General features: G+C 43.4%; 2 protein-coding genes across 4 annotated transcripts; one reads left to right on the top strand and one right to left on the bottom strand.

The window, feature by feature from the left end:
- Window positions 1-253: 253 nt before the first annotated feature.
- Window positions 254-1,476, top strand: dnph1 (2'-deoxynucleoside 5'-phosphate N-hydrolase 1). Its single transcript, XM_029127726.3, has 4 exons — window positions 254-553; window positions 775-843; window positions 913-1,023; window positions 1,285-1,476. Exons 1-4 carry the CDS (start codon window positions 418-420, stop codon window positions 1,419-1,421), a joined length of 453 nt encoding a protein of 150 aa, XP_028983559.1. The 5' UTR covers window positions 254-417; the 3' UTR covers window positions 1,422-1,476.
- On the bottom strand, window positions 1,222-21,458 carry tjap1 (tight junction associated protein 1 (peripheral)). Of its 3 annotated transcripts, XR_003783263.3 has the most exons (12): window positions 21,125-21,458; window positions 16,998-17,086; window positions 15,906-15,950; window positions 14,637-14,787; window positions 12,799-12,827; window positions 12,518-12,679; window positions 11,480-11,546; window positions 10,051-10,158; window positions 8,116-8,199; window positions 6,952-7,617; window positions 6,151-6,860; window positions 1,222-1,435 (listed from the first exon to the last, which is right to left on the bottom strand). XR_003783263.3 is itself a non-coding variant. In XM_029127700.3 (11 exons), the coding sequence occupies exons 4-11, from the start codon at window positions 14,754-14,756 to the stop codon at window positions 6,210-6,212; spliced, it is 1,887 nt and encodes a 628-aa protein (XP_028983533.1). In that variant the 5' UTR covers window positions 14,757-14,787; window positions 15,906-15,950; window positions 16,998-17,086; window positions 21,125-21,458; the 3' UTR covers window positions 1,965-6,209. The 3 variants fall into 3 exon arrangements, 2 of the variants coding, with proteins under 2 accessions (XP_028983533.1, XP_055358327.1); XM_029127700.3 differs by lacking the exon at window positions 1,222-1,435 and having other exon boundaries at window positions 1,965-6,860; XM_055502352.1 differs by lacking the exons at window positions 1,222-1,435; window positions 8,116-8,199 and having other exon boundaries at window positions 1,965-6,860.
- Between the last annotated feature and the right edge of the window lie 1,536 nt (window positions 21,459-22,994).

Genomic DNA, 22,994 nt, shown 5'->3' with positions numbered 1-22,994 from the left:
ACAATTCCAATAAAAATATCTTTATTAGTCAGACATCAGTGTCTTCTCCAAAGCCTTACTGCACACACTGATAAACAGAATTGCAGAAGCACCAAATACAGCACTAATAACATCTGACTATCAAACATATTTGTCACATCACGGCTACTGATATAGTGTCACCCACTGAGAAAGACAATTACACACCTATGATTAAAAAACTTTTATTTGAGAATAAAACATGGACGTGACCCCGAACGTCCACATATCCGCGAGGGTTTGATAGTCTGTTTACAGAGGAGAAACTAAAAGTCGTGCGCGACCCGCTCAACCTGCGAGACCCTCCCCAGGGAGTTAAAAACGTCCCGTCCGAAGTGCAAAGGCCCAGCAGCGCGGGAAACAGCAGCAGTTGAGTCCGGGACGAAGCTGCGGTGAACGATGAAGATCTATTTCTGCGGGAGCATACGCGGCGGCAGAGTTGACGTGCACATTTACCGTAGGATTGTGAAACAGCTGCAGAGCTACGGGTGCGTGCTGACCGAGCACGTGAGTAGCAGTGGGCTCAGTGACAAAGGTTAGAGGTTACTTCTACTACTATAAAAGTACCGCACCGGAAGGGATAGTTATTGATCGAACAATAACAGTAACAAGTTTTCCTAGTTCAACGATAGGAAGCCATTTTGGTTTTGATTATGATGCTAAAATCTGCTCTAAGAAACTTAGATAGAATACAATAAATAATGAATAAAAAAATTAGGCCACAGACTTACGCAGAGTGCCAAAACTAATTCACAGGAGAGGATGCTGCGGATGCGGACAAATTCATCCATGACCGAGACGTGGACTGGCTCCTTCAGTCAGATGGTGCGTGTTTAAAGTATGCTCTGAACAAGCGGCACGCACGCGCAGCTTACCGTGTTCTGTTTGTTTCAGTGGTGGTGGCAGAGGTGACACAACCTTCTCTGGGTGTCGGTTACGAACTTGGCCGAGCCGTCGACATGAAGAAGAAAGTCTTGTGTCTTTTCAGACCCGCATCAGGCCGCAGTGAGTGCGCGTCTGTCCTCTGAAGTGCAAGTCACCAGGTCTAAGGCAAACAACAGTATTGATGCTAAACTTAAATGCTACAATGGATGTTGTCTTATAATCAGCTTAACCCCACTATTATATTCTAATATTTAATTCTTTCTGCGGTAGACACAAACAGCTGATTTCATGCTTTAGTTGAAAGATTTGGGATCGACACCTGGTGACTTTTCTTTATGCACAGATGAAGTATTTTCTAAACCAACTTTTGTTTTTGTTCAGCTCTGTCCGCTATGATTCGAGGAGCGAACGACAACAATCTGTTTATGGTGAGAGATTATGCAGAGGACCAGGCAGAGAAGGTTCTGGAACAGTTCTTCAGCCAGCTTATCGGAACCTTTGGAGCCCAGAGCCAATGACCATCATAGTTATACTGGAAACAGACAAAACAAATCAATAAAGTTAACAAAAATATTTCGTGGCTGGTGTTTGTTAATGGGTACATTTATTATTCATTCATTTCATGGGAAACATTACAAACACAAGTAGAGTTGCTTCAACAAGAACTCTTCAATAATAACTAGTAGAATTAAGTCAGTTTCTGCAGAAATGCAGAAAAGTTGGACTGATGGCAGAGCTGCCGCCTAATGCAGTGTTTATGAAGTGAACATTTGATGTTGACATGACACAGACCCACAGCTTACCCTATTTAAAATCCAGGTAAGTTGATGTGATAGAAAAAAAAACAATTTATGTTTGATATAGGTTGCATGATTTCATTTTTGTAATCAGTGACTCTTATGTAAAACTGACCTGAAATCAAAAGATGAGAAATAAGTGAATCAATGTAAATGAAATCTGATGGTGCCCTTATTAATGCACCTAAAGTCATTTAAACCAGCATTTTAAACAAAGTTCTGGGTGTTCACATTCATTATTTAGGGAAATACTGACTAATGAGCTGAGTTTAAAATATTTTATTTGTTTTAAAATATACATTGGTTTACAAATTCAGAAAATAAAGTCATTAGTATTGTTCTAACAGTCTCTTTTGGAGGATGAGTTCAGGTGAACATAAAGCACCTGGCTGGGCTCAGTGGTCACGTGACAGCACCTGTAGATGGAGGCGGGACAACAATCCCCTGAATGTCACAACAACAACTTCTAAACACTTTCTTCTGATTTGAGTTAAGTTTGTTACTGGACCCCAGACATCATGTGATTACATCTTCTGAACCAGGGGTGTCTAAACTCAGTCCTCTATCCTGCTGGTTCTCCAACTCTCCCTGCACCAGCTAATACTGGTCACTTTGACCAGGAGTGTTTAGTCATTCAGTAGCTAACTGACACACCTAAACCAGGTAATTATAGCAGGGAGAGTTATAAAACTAGCAGGAGATGGACACTCGTGTCCTAAACCAATCGAGCTGTCCTCCGGTCACGTAGAACCACCCTGCTAATCGCCAATCGTAGCTTGTTAGCCAGGTATCCAGCACTGTTCAGTTAGCACATAGACTAGTTCGCCACACAATACAATGAGAATTACTGTTTTTGCATTTCAAAAAAAGAATAGCTAACACTGTTTATGTTGAGCGTTACTAATGGACAAAGACCTTTGTTGCTAATTAATTTTAAATGTAACTGCTTGGATTTTCATTTACGGATTTTGAAGTGACCAACTGTTACTCATTACTTTTAGTATTGGTTAGCATGCTACATTTGCGGCTAAGAGCTTTGAATGGCTCACATTAAGGCTAACGTGTGTTTTCCCCACTGTTAGACGAAATGGAGACTAAATTTCACCCAATCAAAATACAAACTAGCAACTGTTTTTTTATTACAGATCTTACAAACAGCACGTTAGCCATGCGTTTGAAAGTGTAAGGTATTCACACCCTCAAGGCCCTGACAAACAACACGGTTATTGGGGTTATGCTCAAAAAGAAATGTCAGCTTCTAACGGCACCGTCTACACCTGGTCACAAGAAAATTACAAGATGATAAAGAACAATGCTGTCAGAAGGTGAAGTCAAAAACCAGCAACAGGCTGAGTTTCATGCAGCCGGTTGCCAAGTTGGCACCCCAGGTGAGATCATAAATTGCGCCCTCTATCCACTGGCTCGCGATCACGACTAACACCCCCTGTCATGTGTCTGATAACATGTCATGTTATGATTCTCCAGCTAAAAGAAAAAAAATCAAATCTTTTGATTTACTGACGTTTTTGTTGGCAGTAAAGTGCACTAAAATTAGATTTGAGAGCAAACTAATCACGTTAAGACAAAAATTTGTGTACGTGCTGGGACACAGGAAATGGAATAGAGCTGAGATTCTCACACAGAATTTACTGACAGAGCAGATCAACTAAATTACTGAGGATTGTCTTCAAGATTTAAGATCTTTATAGTATGGGCACTAAATATATGTATAGTATAGAAAGTATGTTTCATGATGAGTTTAGCATGTCCTCGACTCAGTGTAGCCTTTTCGTATTCATGAAATAACTGAAAAATGCACTTTTATTGTTTTCAACTCAAATAATTTCAACACATGGTGTTGTGTTGAATTACTAGCTAGTAAGTAGCTAGTAATTAGCTTAAAGAGGCAACAGAGGTGCAGGCAGGGACTGGGTTTTACAGCATCCCGTAGCTCTGTATCACACATAAAAGTACCACTGTAATTTATTATTATTATTATTATTGGATGTTGACCCTGTACATGTTATGAATTTGAATGCTTTCAAGCAGAACAGTCAAATCGCTACAGATGTGAAAGTGGCTGCAGGTGGAACAAAGAATGTGGACACTGACATATATGAAGCTGGGTTTAGTCAGCTGCTCATGGAGCCTCAGGTCAGTTCATGCTTTGTCATGGACATGGTGGTAGCAGCGCCTTCAACTGCTGAAGAAATAAATTGGATCAGCCCACTGATCATAATCACGCATACAGACTGATAATACTTGGTCCACAGCACCACTGGTTCTGCTCATGAGTTAAATGGTCACATCTATATGGGAATATAGCAAATATATGCAAATCCAAAAAGCATAAGGGAAATTCAGCTCCTTCAGAAAAAAAGTTAAGATGGTTTTCTTTCTAATCTTCCGTTTCCTCGTGTTTGATACAGGATCAGAAACAACCTACATATCGAATGTTAAACTGCTGCTGAAGAAAGAAATAGATGACACAAACGACATTGCTGAACTTTGATCCAGTGTGAAACCTGAACGTGTCTAAACCTCTTCATGAGGAAAGATCATTAAAAATTAAACAGCTCATGAAAAAAACCTTATCATGGTCGCTGTGCACACACACTCAAATATGAAACAGACATATTCCTACACTCACTGTTACACTTAGTGATACATTTAAAGTCTTGGAATGCATGTCTCCTTACTAAAGTCTGAATAATTTAACATCAGACTCTCGTCTGATAATAATGGAAGAATCACATTAAATAACTATTTAATAATTCAGTTGCAGGTAAAGGGTCAGATTTCCATGTTTTATTTATCCTGCTGTTGGTTCGGTTCAGGTACGTGCAGGGTTAGTAAAGATGTTATGAGCCAGGATCAATAAAGTCTGAAGTTAAAGAGACACTGACGTCATCTGTTCATTTTTCTGTGTCCCAGCCTGCACTCTGCCAGGCTCCACATCAATATCAGCCACCATGCACCAGCAAGAATCCTACATCCAGCATTCATCTGCGATTGGCACTCGCCTACAGCCTTGTCTACTATTTTTCATTAGAATTATGAGGATTTATGAAAATCAAAACAAGAACATGACCATAAAATGTCCCTGATTCTGAGTGATGGACACAGACCAGACTGAATAATTAATACAAACTCAGCACTGTTTTATATTGATTACCTCCTGTGAAATAAAACTGTTGAGACTCTGTTAAATAGCTGTAAAATGCTAAGTCAAATCATTGGTCTGCGCTGAGTAGAGAGACTTGACGGTGTCACAAATATTCAAATGAAACTAAAATCAGTGGTTCCAAATTAGGACTGCATTTAAAATAAACTATAAAATGTTGACAAATTTACAAAAAAAACTTTGTGAAACAAATAAACAAACAAACAAACATCAGCTTTACCCATGGTCATTTTCCAGTTTTAACTGAGCAAAGAACAAAATGAAACCAACAGGAATTCCTGGACTTAATTCATTTAGATATGTTAATGTAATATATTCTTTTATCTGAACTAATTGAGCCACATGAAATGTGAATGTTATTTTGAGTGAGTGCTTTCTGAAGTAGTGAGAATATCTTGACTTACAGTGCTGTGTTTTTAGCACCACCAGGTCTCCATGGAACCATTAGTGTAAAAACATTACCACAAACTAATCAACAACGTTCAGATCAAACCCAAGAAGAAAGATGTCCTTTTAAAAACAAAACCCTGAAGCAGACGCTCCACTTCTGCAGGGAGTCAGGCTAGTGGTGGGAGTAGGAGTTCATAAAAACACTCAAAATACAAGCCCAATCTGCAAAGGATCTGGCATCAGACTTCCCAACTACCTTCCCAAGATGAAGAGGGTGCGATAGGCACTTCTATCTTCAAAATAAAACCTCTTGGTCAGGACCCAAGGCAAATACATCCAGTGTTCTAGTCTGTTTTAAATTCTTTTGTTTGGTTTGAGACACAGGCACGCACACACACAATAAATTGATACGCTATTTGAATTATTGTCATTATTGTTCTACCGATTTTTGACAGCCACTTCTAAATCAGCTGTCTACATAGTTACGGACACGTTGTTTGTGATGTATGTAGAAGTCAATAAAAGTTGTATCATCACCTCCACACAAAGTCTGTACAGATTTGTAGTGAGCACTTTAGTGTAAATGTGTCAAATGTTTTAATTCTGGTGGAGATTGTTTCCTATTTTGTTAGTATAAAATGTGTCCATAAACTTGTGGCCATACAATCACTGTGTTCAGTGATTTAAATTAGAAATGTGTGTGTGATACTCGTGATGATCAGCTGATTTACTGATGGAGCCGGTCGAGCTGTCTACATCCTCTGGCCCTGTGGTCATCGCTGTGGTAAGAATGTGGACGTATCCCACACACATACGCACACTAACACACAAGCTAGATAGAGTATGGCTATATCCTGGACGAGTGCAACCTCTGACCTCTGTGATGGTTGGTCAGTTGCCATGGGAACAGCACAGTGTGGGCTGGGGGGATGGGATCAATCCAATAGGGTGCCCTGCTCCTGGGCTCGAGTCAGGCTGTCTTTGCGGTGCAGATGGTGGACCCCCATCCTCTTCGGGCTCCTCTGAGGGCGCTGCAGGGGGGCAGTAGAGAGGGTGGGGTCTAGGTCCAGAAGGCGGGGCGAGATGACGGGCAGGTCGTGAGGGAGGACATCTCTCTCCTCTGCAGAACTCTCGTCCTCAAACTCGTTCCTGTGGGTGTTCATGGGGGTGGTTGCCTTCGTGACCACAGTCTTCCCACTGTCTCTGCCATCCTCCATGTCCATAAGTAGCTGCTCCCCCTCCCCTGCAGAACTGTCTCGCCTGTAGTGCCCTCTCCTGCTGGACCGCGGCTCTGTATCTGTGTCGGTGTCGAGGCTGGAACCACGGCTTGGCGTCCAGCTTCTCGCCGATGAACCCTCCTCACCATCTGAGTTAGCAGTGTGGTGGCGGTCAATTGAGGAGGCGAGGGCTCCGGGTCCATCAACCTGCCTCCTCCTCTGCAGCTCGTGAGCTGTCTGACTGCTAAAGGAGGTCCGGTTGACCAATGAGCTTTCGCACATTGGCGGCGTCTTCTCCACAAACATTCGCTGCCAGTTTACCAAGAGGTCTTCCTCAGAGCTGCCAGAGCTGGCCAGGATGCTGGGGGCCTGTGGAGCAGATGTCCAGACAAAAACTCAGGCTGTTACGCTACACATGAACCACCATGATGTTTGTTTATCACCTGAAGTCTACGTTTACCTGTGGAGGGCTGCTGAACGGGCTGGACTGGCTGGACTGCAGCTCACTGGTGGTGTCTCGCTGTGAGGGCGGGGTGCACTGGTGGGCCCCAGCCCCCCTGCCAGAGGAAGAGGATGGTGCAGGGCTGCCAGGGGTCAGCCGCTCATCGTCACTTTGGACCAGGCTGAGTGAGATGGCCTGTCGTGTGGCGTAGGTGCAGTTGGGCAGGGGCGAGTTTTTGGGGATCTTCACTTTGTCGTCTGATGGGAACTCAATTACCTTGCGGCCAGGATACAGGGGGTGTGGAGGCGGCGGCGTTGGGTATGGGTTCAGCTTTTCAAAGGATGGGGCCCCTGTCGCCTCCTCTTCTAGGCTACCCTGGCTGCGACAGGACCCATTCTGCTGCGATGGCTCCTGGCCGCCGTTTTCCTGGCCTTCACTCCCTGCAGGGCTCGTCATGTCCACGTGCACAAAGACATCCTCTGCGACAGGACGGCCACAGCTGCTGGACTGAGCTGAATTCAGGACCAGAGGCTCAGGTTTCTCCAGGACCCGGGCGATGACAGAGGTGGGAACTACATCAGCAGGGGTCAGGCTGAGAGTGTCGGGGTCCTGAGACCCGAGGCCCCGATCTGGCAGGCTGCTCTTCATGTGCTTGTTCAGCATGTCCTGTAGCTCGTAGGGCAGCTGCAGAAGCACACATCAAGTTTCCTGTAACACTGATAGAGAAACTGTGGCCAGGTGTGACAGCAAACTGCAGCCTTGTTCCTAACCACAACCTCATTTTAAATTCAAAACATGTACATCACATCTGAGATTTATACAATCACAGATGGCACAGGTCAGAAGCAGTTTGCTTCTAACATTTATTTGTTAGTCTAGTGATGTAGGCCCAGACCTGTGAACTATAGGTATATATAAGTAGCAGCAGAGTCTGACACCTGTTTATTTACAGCTTTACTCTGTAGACAACTGCATCTCAGTATCTCCACTTCCAGTTTGTACTGTGCCAGCTTAGCCTTTTCTGTATTCATTCTAATATTCTAATAATCTTATTCTAATTCTGAACACACCGCTCCCTACAGTTACAGACCAAAGGTTCTGGTTATTAATAAATTACATTAATTGTTACTGGGTAAAACTGTCATAATTAAATCAACATACAATCAGAAGTCAGTTACTTACATCAGCGAACTTGTGATTTCTGAAATGTGACTTGTTGCATTTGAGCAGCTGAACAGCCAGATTACAATCCTGCCTGTATCGCTCCTGCACAGACACAGTTTTCATAGTACAGATGAATTCATAAGAAACACGAAACTGAGTCAAGGCAGGAGGTGGTCGACATCTGCGGCAGGATGGGGATGTGGTTACCGTGGTAACTATACAGACTGAAAATGACCTCCTGTTTAACAGTGAAGTTCTTTTCTTTGTGTGTCTGGTTCTTTTGTTACATAACCTGTGAAAAAAGGCCACTTCAGGTTATTACCTGGACCTTATGCCTTTTGTAATTTTCAATTTCACAGTACTTTCTTGGTGTCTGATATTTTTACCTGAAGTGAAGCATCTGTTTCTGCAGTTTCTGACATCCAAAACATTTCCAATACATCAGGACTCCAACGGACATTTAAAGCCAATCTTGTGGCCCTCAACTTTATCCTCCAACATCTGGACTCTACAGGATCCTACGCCAGGATCCTGTTTGTAGACTCCAGCTCTGCCTTCAACACAATAGTTACATCCCTGCTCCATAACAAACTCTCCTAGCTGAATGTGCCTAACTCCAACTGCAGGTGGATCACACACTTCCTTACGGACAGACAGCAGTATGTGAGACTGCGGAAGCTTGTTTCGGATTCCCAGACCATCAGCACCGGATCCCCCCAGAGCTGTGTCCTTTCACCCCTGTTATTCTCTCTGTACACAAACAGCTGCACATCTGGACACAAGTCTGTCAAACTCCTGAAGTTTGCTGACGACACCACTCTTATTGGCCTCATCTCTGACGGAAATGAGTCAGCCTACAGGAGTGAGATAGCCAGTCTGGTGTCATGGTGCAGCGCTAACAACCTGGAGCTCAATGCTCTGAAGACAGTGGAGATGACAGTGGACTTCAGGAAGAACCCAGCCCCTGTCATTCTCTGTGACGGACCTCAAGTGGGAGCAGAACATGGGCTCCATCACTAAGAAGGCTCAGCAGAGGATGTACTTCCTGGGGCAGCTGAAGAAGTTCCACCTCCCTGCGAAGATGCTGGTGAACTTCTCCACTATCATCATCAAATCCATCCTCACGTCCTCCATCACAGTCTGGTTCACTGCGGCCACAGCCAGAGACAAGGCCAAGCTGCAGCGCGTCATCCACTCAGTGGAGAAGGAGATCGGCTGCCACCTCCCGTCTCTCCAGGAGCTGCACATCTCCAGGACCCAGAGACGGCCAGCCAGGATTGTAGCTGACCCCTCTCACCCAGGACATGAACACTGTCAGCCCCTCCCCTCTGGCAAGAGGCTCCAGTCCATCAGGACTAGGACCTCACACCACAAAAACAGCTTCTTCCCAACTGCAGTCAGTCTATTGAATAGTTGATCCCCCAACCAAAGGACTATCGCTGACACTTGCAGGTCCCACCATCACAGACCACTTGCGCATCCACTTCACTCCACTGTATATAGTCTGTAGATAACTTCATTTTAATTTATGCTTAATTGCACTATTCAAGTACCATGTCATGTTATATGTTGTACAGTAGCCATGTCATGTTGTATGTTGTACTGTCACCATGTCATGTTGTATGTTGTACTGTTTGTATTTTTTTTATGCTGAGATGCACCACCTGCCAACACCAAGTCAAATTCCTAGTTCTGTAAAGTGCGCTCTACAGGACCTGGCAATAAAGCTTTCTGATTTCTGATTTCATAGCAATAATTTATATTATTTCAATAGCAGTCGCCTGAAACTGTGATCAATAAAAGAAAAACATTTTAAACCATCTCAACATTTCTTATTTTCTTTGTGTGTAATCTTAGGACCAGAGACCCTAAAACATGTATGTTGTATCACCATTGCCAAAAAGTGCATAGGCATAAAAGTGTAAATGTAAACACTTGACTTATTGTACTCACACTGAGCTCCTCCAGGCGGTCGATGGTATTCTTGGCATCCAGCAATTTGTTGGTGAGCTCCACAATCTCCTGGTCCATCGTCCTTTTGTCCCGCTCCACTTTGCGCAGCTGTGAGTGGGGGAGATATGTTGGAGCAGGAATTAATATGTGGCACTCAACAAATTTAAAATGAGAGTTACTTTTCTAAGTGTAATTTCTTTGTTAACATTTAGGAAACCTGAGAGTTCAGGATTGTTTCCAAATCCATACTGAGTAGGACAAGGCGCAGTGACTATGAATAAGATCCAAGCAGACCTTGATTATACCACCTAACACCAGATCACATAGGCAGCACCAATGACAGGCTGGTAACACAGCAACCGCTAACAATGCTAATGCTAATGTTAGCATGTTTCATGATCTTTTCATTACTCCAGTATATCATCAGGCATAAATATAAACTATAATACATAAATATGAACTATACTTTGTAGGAGGAGATACAAAATACATGTTCTTGAGGGCTGGGTGTTGAGACACCAGAAAAGAAGAAAAGTGAGAAGGAGAAAAGAAGCTGGATGTGATGGAGGAAAAGTGGGAAGAAAAGGATGAAAATGACGCAACTGCATGAACCCATGTCTGACTGACAGCAGCCTGATGGAATGATAAAGGTGATGAAGAAGAGTCAGTCCATCAGAGAGCAGCGTGAAAAAGAAAGGAAATATGAAGAACAACATGAGACAAACAGATAAACTTGATGCTTTATGACCAGAGGATCAATTTCACATCAAACAGTGCCTGAATTTAAGCAACTTTATTCATGTTGTCACATCTGAAGTGGGAGGATTAAGTAGAAACTTCTTACTAGAAGCAGTGAAATTATGTAAAGAAAAAAGTTCACCAAAAATCCCAGTTTGCAGCTGAAGTTTTGTTTGAATAGAAGAAAAAACCTTTAATGGGCTGGCACAGCTGTTTGTAACTGGAGTACTGTTTACAGGGAAATTGTAGAAAAAGATTTCACAAACAAAATAAAGCTAAGAATGCTGATTGAAGCCAGCTGAAGCCAAGCAAAGGTGAAATAAAAAGTCAAAAGGAAAACTAGGAGCACGTGTTTATTCTAAGTTGATACTAGAAGCTGTAACCATGAAAACACCCTTAGATAAAGCCTCAATGTGTTTTCATTTAGGTATTGATCTGTTATTGACTAAATGGGATCAATGAGACACACACACACACACACACAGAGGAAACACACACACAGAGGAAACACACACACAGAGGAAACACACACACAGAGGAAACACACACACACACACACACACACACACACACACACACACACACACACACACACACACACACACACACACACACACACACACACACACACACACACACACACACACACACACACACACACACACACACACACACACTAATAACAGGATACCAGGGCATGAAGCTTTTCCTCCAAGTCCTGATTGGCTCTTTGAGAAGCTGTGTAGCTGTTCTGGAGTCTGTAGAAAGAGAGGAAGAAGTTGTTTAAAAGGATGCTTACTCAGCCTGAGAACAGCATCAGCATGTATTTGGCTAAGGGAACAGTTGTCGTTACATTTACCCACCAATAGCCTGAGTCCACACAACAGACAGATCTGAGTCATAGCTGAAGCCTGGTCACTGTAGTTAGTTTTAGTTTCCAAAGTGCAACAAACAATATTCAATGTTTAGTTGGGGATTAGACCAAATGTGCCGTTTGCTGGTTACACAGCAGCCGTCACTCGTGTGCAGTGATGCTGACAGATTCTTCTGGACCTTTATGCAACCTATCTAGGTGGTGTCCAGCAAACTATGCTTGGTAGAAAACTTGAGCTGATTGTAAGAGACACGTCCATCTCTACTCTACTCATCTCTACTCTACTCTACTGGTAACATGGCTCAGTAATTATATTCCCTTCACCTTGACAACCCAGAGTGAAGCGCAGGATGCAGAGTGGCAGTCTCAGTCTCTCTGCATGTTCTGCACAGCCCTCACCCCCTCTTAGTTATCAGACTGTGTCTGTCCCCCGACCACCCCAACTTTACAAATCATAAACAAATAAGGGGAATTTAACAAACATGAAAACAGTTCCTCTTCCAAAACACAGTAATAATAAACTAATTAAATGTATCTATTAAAGTCAGGTCAATAGATGACTTGATCAGTGACCATCAGATACAACTGAAACCTGCAGCAGTTTAACATCTTCATCTCCACTGAATCACATCAAGCATTATGTTCCTAGAAACTCAGATGGAGGTGTAGGAGCAGCATCTAGAACTACGAGCTGTGAGAGCCTGTCTTATTGTAAACCTCAGACCCAGTTGTGTTATGGTCCACCATCCTTCTGAAGGTTCCGATTCCTGGCTCCCCTGGTTTCCCTCCCTTGGCCAATATGCTGCTCCTGATGTGTGGATTGATGTCCAGTTGTTGTTTAGATGCTGTCTTTACCTTCGGAACTTGTCCCTCATCTTGTCCAGGTCGTCTCTTGTACGGCTGAGCTCCGCCTCCATGTAGCGCCTGCTGCCATCAAACTCTGCCTCCATGCCCTCCATCCTGTGGTTGGAGAGAGAAAGGCGGCGTTGCAGGTCCTCATTCTGCTGCTGAAGAATTCTGGTTGAGGGAAAGGAGGAGGAGAGAGAGCACTGAGCGGAACTCTCAACAGCCTCAAACAACAAGGCAACAAGCTAAACTGAAAGGTATCCACATGGTCACGAGAGAATGAGTCTCACCTGATCCTCTCAGCGTCTGATAAGGCCTCCTGAAACAGGACAAAGCCCAGTCAGAACTGAAAACTTTTGTACACGTATCTAAAATTCAATACTGAAACAAAAAAATTAACAGTTACTGCTAAAATCTTTTCCACCAACTCATTATCTTATAACCAATAATGACACAAGAGGCACTGACTGAATCATTATAAGGACCTGAAAACTGATTGATTTATTTTTCTTTAGTAACTTAGCTGGAATAGGATTCAGGATAAATTTAAATCAAAAAGGATTACAAATATCAACAGAACATAAAATCAAATGAACAATGAACAAACAGAAAACTAGATCTATGTCAGAGAACAGTGAATCCGTGGAGGCTTTGATGACCTCTGTTCTCAATTGATCACCTACATCACATCAATAGCTCACTGCAGCTAAAAGGCCAACCGATGGCTGCATCACTTTCTTTGGACACTTTATTTTCCCAGCTGACATTACTGGTAATAATTAGGATTAAAAGCCTGGCTCCAGAATAATGTATAAGTATCCTTGGTTGCCAAGTCTTGAACAAGACAGATAATCAGGTAAACGCCTTCATGGGGTTTATGTATTAACCAGCACCTGGTTGCATTAGTTATTAAGCAGGACCTTGCTCAAAACATGTCCTGTAACACACAGCATAATTTGATTTAGGGTCAAATGAGTCATAATTTCGAAAGAATGAAAAAAAGCATTAATGGTAAATAATTTTTTTTAAACCTGTACAAGGCAGACTAGAAGTTCACAGTGAAGGGGTGGAGGAGGATCAGGATGAAGGTCAGGTTGTGCCCACTCCCTGCACCTACCTTGATATGTAACAGAAGCGACTGATCAGAACTGGACTTTCTGTGTTTGTGCCTCTGAGGTTCTTCTGGTTTTTGAATCTCCATCTTTTCTCCCCTACTTCCCCCAAAAGCCTCCTTTCTCAGCAGTCCCGCCTTTGTCTCACCCTGATGCCGCAGGGCCTCCTGCCCCAGGCAATCGGGACGCTGCAGCGCCGCCACCCAGTCATCCCAGCAGCGAGTTTGGTTAGGTCCCTTCAGCTGCTGCTTCTTATGCGCAGGGCTGGGTCGTCTGCATTGAGGGGCATGAATTCCTCGCTCCTGGGGGTGTGACTTGCCAAGCAGCGTGAGGTGGGCAGGGCTCAAAACCCTGCAGGTGATCTCATCAAGGAAATTTGAGAAGCGAACCTTCTCCTCCAGAACCTGTAGTCTCCAGTTCCACTCAGTCTTGCAGGAGGAGGATGGGGCTGAAGAGCGCTGTGAACCAGGTGTCCACTGCTCTTGGTCCAGAGACTTACTGGGTGGGCGGTAGTCGGCACGTTGTGCCCAGCTGTCATCCAGTAACTCCGCAGACTTTGACTTTCTAATGGCATCATAGGAGTGTGCCGGATCCAGGGAAGAAGGTTGCTTCAGAATGCCCTTTGGAAAGTGGTCCTGCTGGATTCGACTCTTGGCCTGCCTCCAACCGCTGCTAGCCGGGGTGGGACCGCCAGCCAGCATCCAGCAACCCGGCACACTGTGAAACTTTTGGTCTGTGTCTTGGGGAACAGAGCGTTTGTGGAGTGCACCATAGCAGTCAGACGCTGTGACACCCACTGCCATGGTTCTGGTTCTGACAAGGTGTCGTAATTGGCTGCTGAAGTGCGGTGGTGATGGTATGCAAAAATCCACACTGGACAGACTAGAGACGTCCAGGTCACTGTCCGAGGGCAGAGGCGTCTTTTTGGGGCACCGCGCTCTGGTTCTCTCTGGTTGTTTGGGAGTGGTAAGGTGCTGTAAGAGGGGTGGAGCTATGTTTAGGGTGTGTTGGTTTACCTGGTTGATGTCAGGCAGTGGTGCAGGCGGAGGTGCAGCAGCAGGCAGGGAGTGGCGGGTTTCTCTATGCTGAGGTGGAGCCTTCCGGTATGGCTTCCGAGCTGAGGTTGCGCTCGCCATCTTCCTCCTTCCTTCCTCCGGTCGGTCAGTCCTGCAGGAGAACAAGAATCAGTGGAGAGAAGGAGAAAACGGCTGCCACCTGCCCACCACAACGCCTCAACCAGAAATGGATTCTGCTGTCCCTCTCTCTCTCCATGTGCAAATCGATATATGGTCGGCCCTGATCGTCATCAAACACACCTCCTGAATGTGTGTTGTTGAGGACCAGCAGAAGGATTTACTCTGCATATGAGGACAAACAGGCTACAGCGGGTAAAACAAGCAGGTGGCATGTATTTTTTGGTTTGTGTCTTCTGCAGGAACAGGTTTCAGGTTTGCGACTGCCACAGTGAGGAAAAAACATTGTGACAAAAGCTTTTTTGGTGAGTGGAGTTTCAGGTTTGGTGCCTGAGGCTCCAGGTACAGAAAAACACCTGGGACATTTGGCCATTATGTAAAATGTGCTGAGGTTTAGATCTCACATGTTGAGCTCACACTCACACATCATGACGTGTTCTGCACCAGCCTCAGGACAAACATTGATCTCAGTTTGTTTCCAGAACAGGAAGTGCAGTTTTTATTGATCAGGCTAACATTAGTATGTGCACTAACACAGCTAACATGCTAACTGCACTAGATGCTGTCATTGCTTCTGCTCCATTTAGTGTTTACCCTTTGGCCCCTTAAGCAGACTGACTGCTTTATTAAGTTTTATTTATTCTGTACTATCTCTGCTAGTAAATAAGCTGAGGAGGCCTTCGAACTGCAGGCGCTCTGCAGCTGGAATCTATCAGATATTCTATCATACGAGTATGACAGTGTCTAAGTGCAATGGTCACACAAGCTGGCTGCACAGAGCACCTTCGTTATGAGGCTATTTATGTACTTGTTTGTCAAAACATTCATCATTTTGTTTGAATTAAGGTTTCACTGAATAATTTACGCTGCTTACTGTTAATTCTCTTTTTCCTCTAAATACTACTGTTATGTCTTTGAAACCCTTCTAGTTAATAATTTTCTGACTTGATATAACAAGAACAAATAAGAACAGATGACGGAGGAAAGGAAAGCGTCTTCCCTTCTTCTCCTTTTCTGACTTGCAGCATTTATGCCCTTTGTTGAATCTTGGCAGCCATAGGTTTTAAGTGTGTCTTAAAGTGGTACCAGTACCTGAACTGTGAGCTGCTCCAGATCTGACTTCATCCACAAGAACGCCTGAAACACAGACACATCATCTGCTGTTAAAGTTGGTTTTAAAACAAAACCTTGTAACACCGGTTCAGAAACTCTAAACTTTTCATAGTTTTCATAGTGTAATGCAATATCACTGTAAAACTTAATTTCTGTGCTTTCATATAGCCAACCCTCATAGTGTTGTATTATAATGTATATTTTTGCAAATATTGTATTTCTCCAAACTGCAATGCAGATGTGGGTATTTTTCTATTATCTAAAATCTATTTTTTTTTTGTATTATCACAGTGAATGCTGTTGAGATTTGAATCTTTATTATTGTTTTTCCGTATGTTTTCTGCATTCAACTAGTCCCGCATACTTTCAGCTACAGAAACCATTTAAATATCCATACATCCATCAAATCAAGCAAACCTTAATACACTTTCTTAAGTCTTTCAGCAGTTCTTCAATTTCTTCAAATCTTTTTTAAGTTTCCTGAATATTAAATTCAACTTGTTCAGCTTCTTCTGCAAATATTCCACTGTAAAAAAACTCGTAATTCTTTTTAGATAAATTCATCTATGCTTTACACGCTTCAGCTACTTTCAGCTATGTTTTAAATGTTTCACTTACTTTCAGCAATTCTTCAGTACATTCGGCATGGACGCATTTACTGTGCATTTTCTTTTGGAAATGCTTTATGTAGTTATTTTATATAATGACCTTGTCTCTTTATTAGTGAACTGTTGCTGGGTGCATCCATTGTTTTCGTACAAAGAAAATAGAGTTTATGAAAGTATTTTATTGTATTCTATTTTAAGTTAACCTTTACTCAGGGTCACTTTTATAATGTTATCTACTGTATGTAAGTTAAGCTACGCTTCAGCAGGTTACAACCACCATTATTAACCCTAACAACATTATTAATTAGAAGGTAGACACAAGTCATAGTAATGATCACCATCAAGTCAAATCACTGATGTCTCACTGTGACAGACAACAGTTCACAGAAGCCCAAAATATGAAAAAAATGGCTATTGACAAGAAAAAAGAGACAACGCCAGAGTGGGAGTGAACTGCCCTCACCTGGACATCAGCAAAGAAAAGCCTTCATTCTCTCTGCTGCCTCTGTCATCTGTCTGCCTGACAGTCCAGCTCCTTCCTGTTCCAGCAGCCTGAAACACAAGAGGGATGGGTCATCGTGTGCCATTAGTTACACAGCAACACCTGAGACTAAGCTCCTAGAGGTTAGAACACTACAAACACCAGTTACAGCAGAAACACAAATGAAGCAGAGCACCTAAACCAAGATTTGTCCTAAAGATCAGTTTACTGCGTGAAGGTTACTTAAATAAGCCTGAACTAACATTTAGTATTTGTGTTTGGGCTGTAGGTGTTTATGGTACGGCTCCCTGCTGTGTCACAGTGGTTGCCCGCTCACTGTTTCCAATGGTCACACTGCAGCAGGTGCATGCAAGTCATCGGCTGTCTGAATCGTTTTTACCATATTAACACCCAAAAACGTCTGCCTATCAAAAATAACGAATAACAAATAAATAAAATAAAAAGTAAAGCGTCTACTAAGATTAATGGAAACACGTGACAACCTAGAATCCAAAGACAAAGAAAGAAGCTTTTCAACACAACCGACTCACTTCATGATTTCTCTGCCTCCTGCTGGTTCGATACCCTAATGACCTGGAGCAAGGCACTGCGTGACGATGGGATTACATACCACAGTGGTTTATCTCGGCTCAGGGAGGATTATGGGTTAGGGTGGGACAAGAGGGGTAGCAATGGAGCAGGAGGATCTTTGTGATTGGTGGAGTTCAGCTTCATTTACTGCTGCTGTAATAAAACCTGGCCCAAGGTCACAATGTGACTAATTTAATACAGATACTGTTAATATTGTTATTACTGCAGTAATACACCAGCCTGAGCAAAGTTGTAACACAGCTGAAAGGCATTCTGGGAAATGCATGAATGATGTGCAGAACTAAAGAATAAATGACACTGACACAATACACTGAAGCAGCTGAAGATAAATTCCTTGAACTTCATCCTAGATGAGACATGTTTTCGGGACATGGTTCTGGTGCAGACCTGCAGATCTTGTGTTCACTGGCGTCACTGCAGAATCTTGAATTATTTACCGATTAATAATGAAAACAGAGGCTGAGCAGCATAATGTTACAGTCACACAGCTCAGAGACCAGACACTGAAGACAAGGACAGAGGTCCAGTGAAGGAGGGCGCGTATCATTTCTGTCCAACCCATGAATAAAACAAAGCCGGAGCCCGGTCTGATCACATACTGGACACGTTGAAAGCCAAACTGCTGGTGTTCAGTGTTTAACACTGTCTAGAACCAACTGAACCGATAGGTCTGGCTCTGGTTTCTATACTCTGGAAGATCTAGGGAGCTCAGTCCTATCATTCAGACCTGCAATGGCTTCACCATCTTTACAGAATCAGACCCATTCTCAAGACTTGTCTGAGAGTTCTTGTTCATGAAAGATTTGCAGACAAAGCGAGTGTTGGTGAATATTTGAAAGCCTGCTGAGACCATGACATCAGTTCTGCTCTGCTGGTAAATAGTTTCACTTTGCACAGGAGGACAAATTGACCCAGCTTTGATACCATCTACGTTTGGTCCAATCCTTCAGTGGGTCTGAGGACAGAGCCCAGTCTGCTCCGACTCAGTAGCACCATATGGACTTTGCTGACTCAGCTCTGCAGACAGAACATTTCTGCTCCACTGGAGCATGAGACATCACTTTATGAAATATAAATGTAGAGCAGCGGGATTAAAAGACAAAAAGCCTGCGCCGTAAAAAACCCTTCAGCTGGACGCAGGCCGGCCATGAAGCCATGTGGAAACCAAAAAAGGATTATTGTGCTCCATCCTGTGACCTCACCACTGTCTGATTATCCTAGTGATACACAAGTGTTTAGAACTTTTATTCTAAACAAAGGTGTAGGCATTGGAGGCCACATAAGAAAGATTAAGATGGCCTAAATAGCTGTAGTGTTATTAATCCAGACATGTGCATTGTGCTGCCTCCTCACCTACACTGCCCATCACAAGCTGTGAGCAGGGACAGTGAAACGATGAGGAACAGACACTCAACTCTTCTTTTGCGCTTTCTTCTTTGCTTATGGACACATTTTTCACATTTCCTGGCTTTATTCTTTCACACGTTTACTGCTTTGTGGCTGCTGAAACAATCAAGTTCATCTTACATTCTCTCAGGAAACTACAAAACTTGTTCAATACCAAAATCTTTCATTATTATACTTCTCTTTGGAGGTCAACTAGTATTTTCCACCTTGAGCAAAACATCTGCAGGACTTCTAGGAACAAGCAGTGACTGTTCAGAAGCAACTTGAGGATTTTGGGCTCTTTGCATCACACCTTTGTGGTGTATGCTCTGATCTCCCCAGCTGGTTTTTGGTTTGTTGATGTGCACGATCAACATCCATGTTTTTGATTTGCTTTGATTTTTATTTTCCTTTATTTATAATAAATCACACAAAAGACAACTCTTTCATCAGCCTCTTTATGGAAAATTTTCACCATACAACGCCAGGAGCGTTTGAGTCAGTCATTGTCTTCTCTTCTTTACTCTCAGCACTGAATTCCCCTTCCTACGAACCAAAGCAGTGGGTCTAGACCAGTCCACAGCAAGCAATGAGAAACTTTTGAACAACAACAACCAATACATCCATCAGACACAGGTCTGAAAAAGAAAACAGATCCAGTTTCCTAGCAACAGGTGCGTATGTCACCATAGGTATCAGTGTATAAAAAAATGGGAACCCCATTGACAAGTGTTCTTCAGATACAGACGTGATTTCGCAGATTTCAATCATACAGACTAAAGACAACGGCATTTTAGCTTCACAAGCCCTGTGTGACACGTCTACATCATCTGTAACTGTAATGAGTAACTGAATCTTTGCTTGTTCGTCTTTGCTCAGAGTAAAGAGGGAAGACACTGGACTCAATCAGCACCAACGCAACTGACTCTGGGCGTCCGATACCAAACATTACTAAAACCGTTCCATTCTTTAACTCCAGCTGCAGACATTGCTGACTGAAGGTTTGGAACCAGGAAACATAATATGGTAAGAAACACTCCAGACCCAGACTGGTCCAAGTGAGTGTATAGGAGTTGATGAGCAGAGCAGCAAGGGTGGTGGTGAGCATCACATGCTCTGCGATGTGAGCCATAATGCTTAACTATGACCGACATAAAGTCCCACGTTTGAGCTTTGCTATATAGTTGGGTCTACTAATCTTAATAACTTCTTAACAGCCATGACTGAACTCAACAGTTGTTAAAAATGTCCTTAAATGTGGGGGTAAACCAGGAGCATTACAAAATGAGCACCAGCATTTTTCAACACGTTACCATGGCAACTACAGCATCAGTAACACCAACTACCACCACAACTACTATGTATCCAGTTGACCCTTTAAGCAACAGGAGTCAGCCTCAGCCCCCTCAGATCATTATTAAATATGACAGGCAAGGGCCAAGCCAGAACCAGAACCAGACCCAGGTTTGAGGTGTTACTTAGGGAAATCAAAACATAGGTTCCAGCCTGGAAACATATCAAAGTACAGTATTTTAAAGGTTATAATTCCTGAAGAACTGAGTTATAAAATACTCAGTGCTGGTAATAAGTATTTGTACGTATGAATACCTTGATTAAGGCTCTAGATACTTTTTTAATTGACATTATAAAATATTAGAGTTTTTTAAAATCCAAAACGAGGCTTTTTATTGATAAACAGTAGTTTTACTTTTTGAGGAAAAGGTCTGTTACTTTCACCTCTATTCGCATAAGTACAGTTTTGTATTGGCACCTCTGCTTATTTCCTGCTAATATAACAGCGGTGTAAGACAAGACCTGACCGGACCGGACCGGACCGTCCTCCCTCGGTTCTCTCAGACAGGCTTTTTGTGCGACAACCATTGTGGAGCCGTCTCCGCCCGACACCGGAACCGAAGGGTCCCCTAACACAGCAACGTTACGTTAAAAAGGAATAAACCCATTGAGACCTGGTTCCGGCAGGATTGTGGCCCAGTTCACCGAACACAAGCTGCGCCCCACTGCGTTTCACACAGACTCGACTAAAACCTACCGACACCGAACGAGCCTCCACACTCTCGTCTGTAACTATGCCCATCTCGGTCCAAGCTTACCTGTGAGACGGGTGGTTCCTCTCGGCCCGGCTCGTTCCCGGCCTCAACGAAGAGCACAGGAAACTTTAGTCGGGGCTCCGCTCTCTTCCTCCGGCGGCGAGGGGCGAGGAGGTAGGAAGGGAGGGAGTCTAAAACGATCCGACAATGGGAAACAGGAGTGGTTCGGCTGGAGGAGAACCGAACAGAGAGTCCGCAGCAGAGTGCGGGAGCTAATACAGCCGCTGGGAGGCTCCGGCCGACGTGAAACAAATCCACTCAGAGTCGTTAGGATAAAGTTGATCCGCTGCTCTCCCTAGCTGTCGCCATCTTTACCCGCGGGGCATGATGGGTAATCCGCCCCCCCACCCCCCCCCCCCCCCCCCCCCCCCCCCCTCCAACCCCCACCCAACACCCCCCCCCCCCCCCCTCCCCCCCCCCCCCCATCACGTCCTGCGTGCTGACGTTACACACCGTAATCTGTAGATTCACCTAACGACACGTTACTGCTGCGTATGCACTGCATACTATTAAACTGTTTTATGTGAAAGCGCCTCCCTGTTATTAGTATTAGATCACCATTAGTTCATCAACGTTATTAATAAATTGTCCTGTTAGATCTTAGTGCTGCATTTGATACAATTGACCACAACATTCTATCACAGAGACTAGAACATAGCATTGAAATCATAGGAACAGCACTGGGATGGTTTAAATCCTATTTGTTGAACTGATTGGTCCGTGCATGAAGTGCAATTCATAATTCATGTGTAAAATGAAAATTGAATAATGTCTTTTTATGCTGTGTTTCATTTCCGTAAATCGTAAAACATATTTGCGATTGCACTTCATACACGGACTAAATTCAGGGTTGTTTAAAAGACAACAAATCCTGGATGTCCCAAAACTTCCTTCAACTAAATTCAGATAAAATTGAAATTCTTATCATTGGGTCTAAAAATCACACTATTGAGTCAGATAGCCACAATGGATGACATAACATTAACTTCAGATTCTACTGTGAGGAACCTTGGTGTCATCTTTGACCAGGATCTCTCTTTTACATCATACATTAAACAAATCTACAAAACTGCCTACTTTCACCTTAGGTATATAGCTAAAATCAGAAGCATCCTCTCTCAGAGCGATACAGAGAAACTGATTCATGCAATTGTTACCTCTAGGCTGAAATACTGTAACTGTTTAGTCTTAGGATGTCCTAACAGCTCCTTAAAAAGCCTCCAGCTAATTCAAAATGCTGCAGCCAGAGTTCTGATGGGACCTAGAAAGAGAGATCAAATTTATCCTACAGTAAATCAGCTTCTCTACACTGGCTGCCTGTACAGTTTGTATAAATGTAGGATAGAATTTAAAGTTCTCCTTTAAATTTAGAGTTGGAGGCAGAACTTTTAGCTACCAAGCTCTTAGTTAGAGATGGTTCAGGTCACTGGGAATGATTGTTAGTCACAGGAACCATCTCTTAGTTAAGCTGCAATAGACATAGACTGGTGAGGGACTTAATTTATACACTGAGCTCCTCTGTTTCCTTCTATCTCTTCTATCCAATAACCTCCCTCATCATTATTCCATGTTTAACTAACCTTGTCTCTTTCTCTCCCATAGTTATGCTTCTCCACCGCTCTCTCTCTCCTCCTCGCTTTGCCCTCACCTACAGGTATCATTGGACTCTGTCTGTGATGGGCAACTGCGGATCCAACCATCCTGCCTGCGTCCAGTCCCTGGTCCAACCATCCTGCCTGTGCTTTGTTGTTGTCTCACCCTAACTGGTCAAGGCAGATTGCCGCCCACATCCAGCCTGGTTCTGCTGGAGGTTTCTTCCTCATTATAAATGCAATTGAATTGAATTAAATTGAATATTATTAGACATCATTGA

This window comes from Betta splendens, chromosome 15 (assembly GCF_900634795.4).
Source record: "Betta splendens chromosome 15, fBetSpl5.4, whole genome shotgun sequence".
Classification (NCBI taxonomy): Eukaryota; Metazoa; Chordata; class Actinopteri; order Anabantiformes; family Osphronemidae; genus Betta; species Betta splendens.
Note: the sequence above shows the minus strand (reverse complement) of the source record. Positions and strands in the feature narration are given on the sequence as shown.

Coding starts and splice junctions, on each gene's coding strand:
- dnph1 (XM_029127726.3), top strand. CDS start 418: ATGAAGATCTATTTCTGCGGGAGCATACGCGGCGGCAGAGTTGACGTG. Junction 844..912: donor CTGGCTCCTTCAGTCAGATG/GTGCGTGTTTAA, acceptor TGTTTGTTTCAG/TGGTGGTGGCAGAGGTGACA. Junction 1,024..1,284: donor CAGACCCGCATCAGGCCGCA/GTGAGTGCGCGT, acceptor GTTTTTGTTCAG/CTCTGTCCGCTATGATTCGA.
- tjap1 (XM_029127700.3), bottom strand. CDS start 14,756: ATGGCGAGCGCAACCTCAGCTCGGAAGCCATACCGGAAGGCTCCACCT. Junction 12,828..14,636: donor CACTGCCTGACATCAACCAG/GTAAACCAACAC, acceptor GTCCTGTTTCAG/GAGGCCTTATCAGACGCTGA. Junction 11,547..12,517: donor ATGAGGGACAAGTTCCGAAG/GTAAAGACAGCA, acceptor CTCTTTCTACAG/ACTCCAGAACAGCTACACAG.